General features: G+C 50.5%; 1 protein-coding gene across 1 annotated transcript in view; it reads left to right on the forward strand.

The window, feature by feature from the left end:
* The window catches only part of TTLL3 (tubulin tyrosine ligase-like family member 3), a 21,825-nt gene that overhangs the window by 2,053 nt on the left and 10,318 nt on the right, over positions 1–9,454 (forward strand). The window contains 6 exon segments of the mRNA XM_012646774.1: positions 123–291; positions 421–518; positions 2,403–2,517; positions 3,262–3,360; positions 4,965–5,160; positions 8,385–8,533. Of these exon segments, the coding sequence (XP_012502228.1) occupies positions 123–291; positions 421–518; positions 2,403–2,517; positions 3,262–3,360; positions 4,965–5,160; positions 8,385–8,533 (826 nt within the window).

A 9,454-nucleotide genomic window follows, 5' to 3' on the forward strand; every position in this document is an offset into this window, starting at 1 on the left:
AAAAAAAAAAAAAAAAAATTTCCTGACGGCAGAGACCATAGCTGTCTGAGTCACCCTTATACCCCCTATGTCTGTCACTTAGGCAATACTTGTTGAACGAGTATCCATTTCTCACCTTATAGCAGAAGAAGATCTTTACGATCCAAGGCCGTTACCCAGTGATCCGGTGTCTCTTGCGCCGGAGGGGCTGGGTGGAGAAGAAGATGGTCCATCGCTCAGGCACCACTCTGTCGCCACCCCAGAAGGATCTGGATAGCTCAGTGATGGGTGATAGTGACACCACTGAGGATGGTGAGCAGTTCCCTGCCTGGCGAGAAGCTGCCCTCCTGAGTCCCTTTCCTTTAGTTCCTACTGTCCTAGGGTTGAGGGACCTATGGGGCAGGGACGGGGCCTCATCGGGCCTGGGCTCTGCAACCACAGAGGATGAAGATGAGGATGAGGAGTTCCGGCCACCACAGCTGTTCAACTTCGATGATTTTCTGGAATTTGATGACCTAGATGGGACACATGCTCTGATGGTGAGGGCCCAGGGGCTGGCAGGGGCTGCCTAGTCAGAAGGAGGGCACTGGTGTCCATCCAGCTGGGTGACCTCAGACAAGTCCTTTCCTTCTCTTGGCCTCAGTTTCCCTATCTATAGTAAACACCGATTGCTTCTCTGAAGGCTGGCTAGGCCCACAGAACTCTGCTAGGTTGTATCAGAAGCTGGCACAGCCTCCATGCATGGCACTTCCCCTTTCCAAATAGCCCCATAGTTCGTCTCCTTCCTCTGCCCGTGGCAAGTGAAGGATGGAAGGAAGGGCTTAAACAGCTCTGAAAGAAGCTGGTATGATGGCGTGGAGTACATGCATGCTGAAGTGAGGACACAGGTTCAAACCTTGGCACCACCGCTTACTAAGTTAAACTACGTGAGATTGCCATTTCTGTATGTCAGGAAAGGTTGAATGCTGGCAGTTTCATATGGCTCAACCTTGTGAACCCTTGGGCAAGTCACTTAGCCTCCCTGTGCCTCGGTTCCCTCGACTGTGAGATGGAGCTAACAGTGGCCCCTGCTTCATGAGTTGTGGTGAGAATTAAATGAGTTGACATGAAAAGCCCTTAGAACAGGGCCCAGCATGTGGTAATGTTGGTTATTAATAATCCTACCACCCAGAGTTGTAGGAAGGATAGAGGGAGGTGGGGTCCATGAGAGAGCATTTGTCCCATGCTGTGTGCCCATCAACCTGGAGTCACCGTCCTGCCACTGGGCAAGTCACTGACGGGCTTGGGCCAGAACAACATGTGGTATTCAGTTGTGCAGCTTCATCACTGCTTAGGGACACCCAGCCAAAGGGATACTGAAAGGCTGGCCTGTTCTCTGCTCACCAAGCATGTGCCCTGGAGGAAGAGATGTCTTTTCTTGCCTTACACAAAGATGGCATGTGGGCCAGAGGCCACCTTGGAAGCATCCTCTTCTTCCTGTTCACCTACCTTGCTCAGCAGGGTGGGGAGAAGCAGCCTCAGGCCATGCTGCCCACACTGGCCTCTCTGTGTCTGTCTCCTCCCCGCTCCCCAGTCCCGCATGGTTCGGAATGAGACCCCCTACTTCATTTGGACCACTCGGCGGGATGTGCTGGACTGTCGCTTCCTCTCCAAGGATCAGATGATAAACCACTATGCCCGAGCTGGCTCCTTTACCACAAAGGTGGGCTCCCCAGAGGAGTGGGCAGGACAGCTTCCATACCCCTAGCCCTTGGGCTGGCAACCCTGCTCCCTGATACCCTTGTCAGGAAGAAGGAATTCTCAGGAGAGGGGGAGGTATACAATTCGGTGAGACTTGGAGTCTGACAGGCCTGGGTTCCAATCCAGCCCCTGCATGATATCTGGCACATGTAAACGTAATGACTGAAACGGGCCCCAGGATTCAAATGGGATCTGGAGCTGGAACAAACACCAAAAATCCAATGACAGTGAGCAAGAGGGCCCTTAGCTCCTAAGCAGAGGATATCTGGCTGATGGATCCATTCTGTCTTCCCTGGGTTTCTCAGCAAGTGACTTCACCTCTCTGAATCTCATTCCTCATTTAAGTGAGAATACTAGTTAAGGCCTATGTTCTGGGTTTGTGGCAAGGATGAAGGGCTATATAATTGTGACCTGCCATTAGATTGTTAGTGAGGGCCGGGAAGGCTTCCTGGAGGAGGCAGCTTTTAAGAATGTGAAAGGGTGGACAGGAAGGATGTGGGGCATTCTCGGCAGAGCGGGCTGCCCAGGCAAACACATGGAGATAGATGTGAGCAAGTCAGGCCTAGCAAGTGGGGCAGGGGCAAGGTCTTCCCGAGCTGTCTGGATGTGTGCTGAGTGTGAGGCAGTCCCTTGGAGCTCTCTGGGCAAGTCCCACCCTGCCCCCTCAGCAGCTAACTCCATAGGTGGGCCTATGTCTCAATCTCCGGAATTTGCCATGGTTTGATGAGGCGGATGCCGACTCCTTCTTCCCACGCTGCTACCGCCTGGGGGCTGAGGATGACAAAAAAGCCTTCATAGGTAAGGAGACCCCCAGCCCCATGCCTGGGCCCCTCAGGCTGAAGGACCAGGGCCAAAGCGCTGGCTCATACCAGAGAGGATCTGGTCTCTTCTCACGCCCTCCTCTACCCCAGCAGATCTTCTCTCTCCCCGATCCTTATCTTTCCCTAACGGTGCCCTCCCTTAATGAGCCTCCTAGCTTGGTTAGCCCTGACGTTCAGAAAAGCTTAGGTAGCTTAGCTTATATTCTAGAGCAGGTTCTAACGTTGGTCAGTTAGTTGAGTTTGGAATCCAGAATAGGTTCCAGGCCTATGTCAAGTTCCACTGGTTGGATTGGGTTCGACAAAAGGCTGTAGGCTTTGGGTTTCTAAGGCAGAATAAGCTCCAACTCCAGAATATGTTTTAAATTCATAATTTGGATGCAGATTAAATGCTAGGTTTAGACTGCATTACAAATCTGAAATAGGATTTGGACCAAAGTCTGGTTCTCAGGCTAGAATAAGTATAAAAAATGGATTGAGAACAAGAAATAAATCAGGTAACAGGTCCATGCAAGATTCTAAAGGCAGAATGTGAGCCAAGTCAGGTCAGATTTGGGGTCTGGCTCTACAACTGAAACAAGAGCAAGTTCTAACCCAGTTCTAGAGTCAGAAAAGGTAAAGTCAGGTTCCGGATCCAAAATGGGGCAAGTCATGATCAGGTTCCGGAACCAGAACAGGCCTTGAGCCTAGGGGCTGAGCAGGGTATCCCCTGCCCTGGGAGCAGAGGACTTCTGGCTGACAGCTGCCCGCAACGTTCTCAAGCTGGTGGTGAAGTCTGAGTGGAAGTCGTACTCTATCCAGGCAGAAGAGGAAGAGGCCTTGGGTAAGTACTATGGTTACCTCCACTCCCCCACCCATTTATCCTCCCACCCATCCACCCTTCCACCCATCTAGTCATCCCCCGCCCACCTGTTCATCCTCACATCTATGTATTATCCACATCCATCTGCCTATCCACCACCCTTCCCACCAACCTGTCCATCCATCCACCCACCCTTCTCTCCATCCATCCATCTACTCATCCATTCATTCACCGATCTACCTACATGTCCACCAATGGGAGATCTCGTTCATCTACCTGACATCAGCTCTCCACCTTCCTACCTATCCTTCCACAGGTCCTCTACCCATCTGTCCACCTACCTTTCCATCCTCCTATCTACTACTTATCTATCCTCCAATCCATCCACTCATCCATTCTTCTGACCCAACCACCTACACACCTGTCTTCCTATCCATCTGTTAATTGTTCCACTGCCTCCTTCAGCCCTCCCATGGGCCTGGCATGTGGCCGGGCTCCATAGAGAGGACAGATTAAGAAGACACGTCCATCTCTGCCTGTGACCATCAGGTCTCTGAGGAGGGGGAAGCAGTGAAACCAGGCAGTTTACACGTGGCCTGAGGACCCCTTGTGCCTGAAGGAGCAGCTGGGAGTGGAGGGGGATGCAAAGGGACCCTCACTATCACTGCTTGGCAGCCCAACCCACTGCTTGCCCTTTTTCTTGCTAGATTTAGCTCCTACCTCCACACCCCTAGTCCTATAATCCAAGGACCCATTAGCAAGGGATTCAGGGAAGGGGCAGCTCCACAGGATGAGGAAAATCCCTGCCTCTTCCAGAGGCAGACCTCCCCATCGCTGACTCCTGGTTGTGTCACATACAAGGAAAACTGTTCTGTGCCAGGATCAGGGGCACAGGGGCCTTGCGTGTGGCCAGAGACCCCATGCTTACGGTCTCGTAGCATAGGTCAGGCTGCAGGGGTGTGAGGGCGTCCATTGTACATCAGGATTTTCAGAGCATTACAGATGTTCGGGGTGAGTCAAGGCGCTGGCTGTGCATCAGGTCCTCCAAGGGGTCAGTTCCTGGTTTATCACTTTCAGGTGTGTGTCAGGGCCTTGCAGTGGTAGTGTTGCACATGTAGGTTAGCGCTTCAGTGGGCTAAGGCTTGTAGATATATGTCAGGATTCTGGGAGGGGGTCTGGATTTCTGGTGTGTGGACTTAAGAAGCCATGTCAGATTCGGGGGAGGGGATTCATGTATAACTGGGTTCCCCTAGGCCAAGGCTCCCAGGTGCATCTTAGGCAGGGCCTCAGGTGAGTTAGAGGTCCCAGGAGCAGAGAGGCCGCAGGTGTGTGCTGGGTATATAGGTGCTGTGAGGCCTTGGGGACATTTAGGGTGGAGCCTCAAGTGAGTGACAGGTCCTAGGACAGTGGGAGCCAGGGGCCCGTGCTAGAGTTATAGGTGTATTTAGAGCGAAGCCTCAGGTAAATGACAAATCCCAGGGCAGTAGGGGATCTATCTAGGTTCGTGCTGGGCCTCGGGTGTCTTTAGGGTAAGTGACAAGGCCTCAGGACAGTGAGGGCTGTGGCCTGTGTCAGGTGACCTGCCTGGATGTGGGATAGTTACAGGCCCCTCCCTATCTCTACAGGAGACAAGCAGCCCATGAAACAGGGAAAAAAGCTAGTGTCAGTGTCCCCAGAATTTGTGGATGAAGCTCTGTGTGCATGCGAGGAGCACCTTAGCAACCTGGCCCACATGGACATCGACAAAGACCTGGAGGCCCCGCTGTACCTTAGCCCTGAGGGCTGGTCCCTCTTCCTGCAGCGCTACTACCAAGTGGTCCAGTGAGTACCTCTGTAGCCAGGGCCACGGGCCGTGGGCCATGGGCAGGTGCTTAGGGAAAGACCCTCTCTGTCTACTGCAGCCCCCACCTCTTCCCCAAGCCTCCCTCTTTTGTTCGCTCTGCTCTTCTGCTCAGGAACCCTCATGGACTCCCATGCCTCCGTGATAGGGCCCAAACCACTCCTCCTGGGTCTTGGCACAGCACCGTCACTAACCTCATGACCTGTGCCGTGAGGCAGACCTGGGTTAAAGTTCTGGCTTTGCAACTTGCAAGCTTTGTAACCGTGGGCACATCACTAATCTTTCTGAACTTTACTTTTCTCGAACACAAAATAGATTTAAAAATAATGTCTTCTTCGAAGATGGGATTGGACAGGATAGTCTGTATTGTGTGCTCAGCACAGGCTCATAGTGTGCACTCGCGAAATAGGAATCCAAGTCGTTTAGATTTTCTCCTGGGGATCATTGCCCAAAGTGCATTGAGGGAAGTAAGTAGATTTTATGAAAAAAGGGCTTTTATCGTCAATGAAATTTAGAAAACATTAGCTTAAGCAAGGTTAATTAAACAGGCTTTCTGATGCAGGACCTTCCAGAACCTATTGGTGGTATAAACCTCTCAGAGAAGGAGGGAGGGAGTGGGGTCGGGGGGAGAAGTATATCCTGGACTCAGGTGAGCTCAGTGTCCTCCTTCCAAGTCCCAGCATCCTGAGGGGTAGTGTTTTCAGAACACACTTCGGAAAAAGATTCTTGGGCAGGAGAAGGGAGGATCAAGATGACACTGGTACTGCTTTAGGGAGATTCCACTCAGCAGAAGCGTACAGGAAGGACTTGGGGGAGAAGGGCCCTGAAGGCAGGAGACCACTCAGCAAGCATTTCTTGAGCATCTCCTACGTGCCAAACATTGCTGGGTTCCAGAAATGGAGCACAGCCCCTTCTCTCAAGGGGGACACAGCTCAAGGTAGGAGGCTTGCGACAGGCCAGGTGGGAGTGCTAAGGGTCTCAGCTGGGGTGACGTTAATAGAAAGGAATGGACAGATTTAATTACTCCATAGAGGAGGCTGAAGAACTAATGAATGAACTTTGAATGAAGGACATAGCTGCAAACCCACATCATTAGCAAAGAATTCATTTGTATCTTTTCTAAATGTCAGAAAATGACAGCTAGGTGACCCTGTACTTGCCCCTTAGCTATGAGAAAATTTAAAGTTACCCTTCTTAGATTAAGAATTATCAAGGCTGAGTTAGAACACTGGGTGTGAAGCACGTGAGTCCTTTTCATTTCCGGTGTGGGGAAAGTTCTAGAGGGCTGCAGGAATATCCCCAAAGTCAGGATTACGTAAAATATTGCATCATATAACAGACAGTGTTGAGTGGTTCACTACAGATAACTAGCATGCATGCATTCATTCAACATGTATTGCTATGTTTCTCAGCTTTTATTTATTTATTTTTTCTTTTTTTTTTGAGACAGAGCCTCACTCTCTTGCCTGGGCTAGAGTGCCGTGGCATCATCCTAGCTCACAGCAACCTCAAACTCCTGGGCTCAAGCGATCCTCCTGCCTCAGCCTCCCAGGTAGCTGAGACTACAGGCATGCGCGACCGTGCCCGGCTAATTTTTTCTATTTTTAGTTGTTTGGCCAATTTCTTTCTATTTTCAGTAGAGACGAGGTCTCGCTCTTGCTCAGGCTGGTTTCGAACTCGTGAGCTCAAACAGTCCGCCCGCCTCGGCCTCCCAGAGTGCTAGGATTACAGGCGTGAGCCACGGCGCCCGGCCCTGTTTCTCAGCTTTTAAAAAACAAATCCATGCCTCACCAGCCTGGCTTTTATCAAGGTTGACTTTCCACAAAAATACTGTTTTTTTTCTTTTTTGCTAAATATAAAATCATATTGAACATACTTTTTCAAATTACACGTGCTCCTGCCATGTGACATTTTCCTGGGCCACATCACAGATTTACTGAGCAGATACTTTATTCCATGGACCATGGAAAAGTTCATCAGGACTTAGGTGTGAATGTTCCTGGGAGACCTTGCCAAGTCCCCTCCACCTGGCTCTCCCTATTCCTGGCACTGCCCCAATGGCCGCTGCCTCCTCATTAAAAAAGAGAGAACCTCTCTCCATGGCCAGAGACATTCAAGAGGCTAAGATGTTGGAGAGAGGTTAGCATCTAGTGGAGGCTTCCTTCCTATTCAGTCAGAAGAAAAGAAATGGGAGAGTTTGGATAAGGCAGCCATCTGCAGTGTTTTGTGACTTGGGTTAGTTCAGGACATTTTCTGCCTTGTAGAGAACAGGTCCTTCTTTGTCCATGAACCATGAACCCATCTGTGCAGCCCAGTTGCCGAGGCAAGCTCCTGCCAAAGCATTTACTTAGCCAACCATTTATTCATTGAACAAACTTTTAGGGACACCTGCTAAGTGCCAGGTGTAGTGCTTAGGGATGGGAATACAACAGAAAACAACAACTACAAAAAATGTTTGTGTTCTTATGGAGCTTACGTTCTAGTGGGGGAGACAGACAATAGACAAACAATGTATGTGTCAGGCGGGGGCAAATGGTGGGGAGAGAACAAAGCCAGGAGAGGTGTGATACAGATGGGCCTGAAAGCAGTTAGACGAGAAAGGGACCCATCTGTCAGCCAGTGTTAGGCACAGATTAGGAGGGGAATAAACTCCAAGAAACACATGGGTGCAGGAGTCAGGCAGGACAGAGTCTGAATCCTGGCTGAGCCACTCAATGTAATGTGTGGCCTTAGGTTAAGGCCCTTCACTCTCCAGGCTTCAGTTTACATTTCTCTAAAATGGGACCAGTAATACGTCCCTGGCAAAGCCTTTGAAAGGATTAGTGATACTGTATGGAAAGCCCTGGCCCAGTGCCTGGCACACGGTGGTGCCCCATCGTTAGGAGCCAGAATGAGTGAATTCTGCCGAAGGCAGTGTTAATGTACTGGAAGGGAGGTAGCAGAGGTGGAGTGTTGGAGTTTGGGGGGCATGTGGGAAATGGAATTTTCTCGACTTTCCTCATTCCTGTAGTCTGGGCAGGTTAGGATTTGGGAGGTGGCTTGAGGGTGGGGACAGAGGTTTGGGAGGAACATACCTGGATCTGTAGGGGGAGGGCGTAACCAAAGCTCGTTGGACCATGGCCTTGGGCAGCCTGTGTCTCCCCTGGCCCTGTCCACCCACTGGACCCCAATCCCAGCCCTCCCAAGTGCCATCATCTCCATACAGCGAGGGGGCAGAACTCAGGCATCTAGACACTCAGGTCCGGCGCTGTGAGGACATTCTGCAGCAGCTGCAGGCCGTGGTACCCCAGATCGACATGGAAGGGGATCGCAACGTCTGGATTGTGAAGCCAGGAGCCAAGTCCCGCGGACGAGGTAGGGGTCAGTCCCTGCTTCCTGCACCAGCACCCCATGACCTGTTTCCCCAACTAGGGGCCAGAGAGGTTAATAGTGCAGGCTCTATTGGAACCAGACTGCATGGGTTTGTGAATCCTAGCTCTGCTACTAGTATTCTGTGTGACTTTGAGCAAGTTATTAATATATCACCTCTCTGAACCTCAGTTTCCTCATCTGTGAAATGGGGATGACAATAATGCCTCCTGCGAGGTGAGGATTAAATGAAGAGGTGCATCTAAAGACACAGTGCTGGCACAGAGTGGTCACCCATGAATGTGGGCTGCTGTGATGATGACACCAGCCCGTCCTCTTCTGCATTCAGAGTTTGGGCTCATGTTTTAGTTAGGATTAGTGACGCTCATGTGCAGTTAGTTGCTTGCCATCTAAGGGCTTTTAGATTTAACCAATGCATCCTTGTGGGGTGCAGCATAGTGGCTAAGGACATGGATTCATGTCCTTAAGCTGGGTTCAAACCCAAGCTTTGTGTCTTTCTATCTGTAAGGCCTTGGGCAGGTTAGTTCATCTCTTCTGTGCCTCATCTTCATCATCACTCAAACGGGGCCAGTACCTTCCCAAGAGGATTAAATGAGCATAACAAATGTAGAGTACTTAGATCCTGTGCCTTTACATAGTAACTGCTATGTAGGTGCTTTTTTTAGCTACTATTCTGGCTGCTTAGCCAAATGTGAATGGAATTTAAATAGAAGAGGCAGCAAGGTGGGGTCATGTCCTGAGATATAGAAAACAGACGGCACTAGATCTCTCCAAATACTGCTCTTGGATGAGTTTTCTTATGCCCAAGTAAAGCTGTTGCAGCTCCAGACTCTGAGACACACTCCTCCTCTTGAGGGTGTCATGTCAAAACCAGCATTGGGTTTTTTTCTTTTTTTACCTTAGAAA

Source organism: Propithecus coquereli, unplaced genomic scaffold, assembly GCF_000956105.1.
Source record: "Propithecus coquereli isolate 6110/MARCELLA unplaced genomic scaffold, Pcoq_1.0 Scaffold107, whole genome shotgun sequence".
Classification (NCBI taxonomy): domain Eukaryota; kingdom Metazoa; phylum Chordata; class Mammalia; order Primates; family Indriidae; genus Propithecus; species Propithecus coquereli.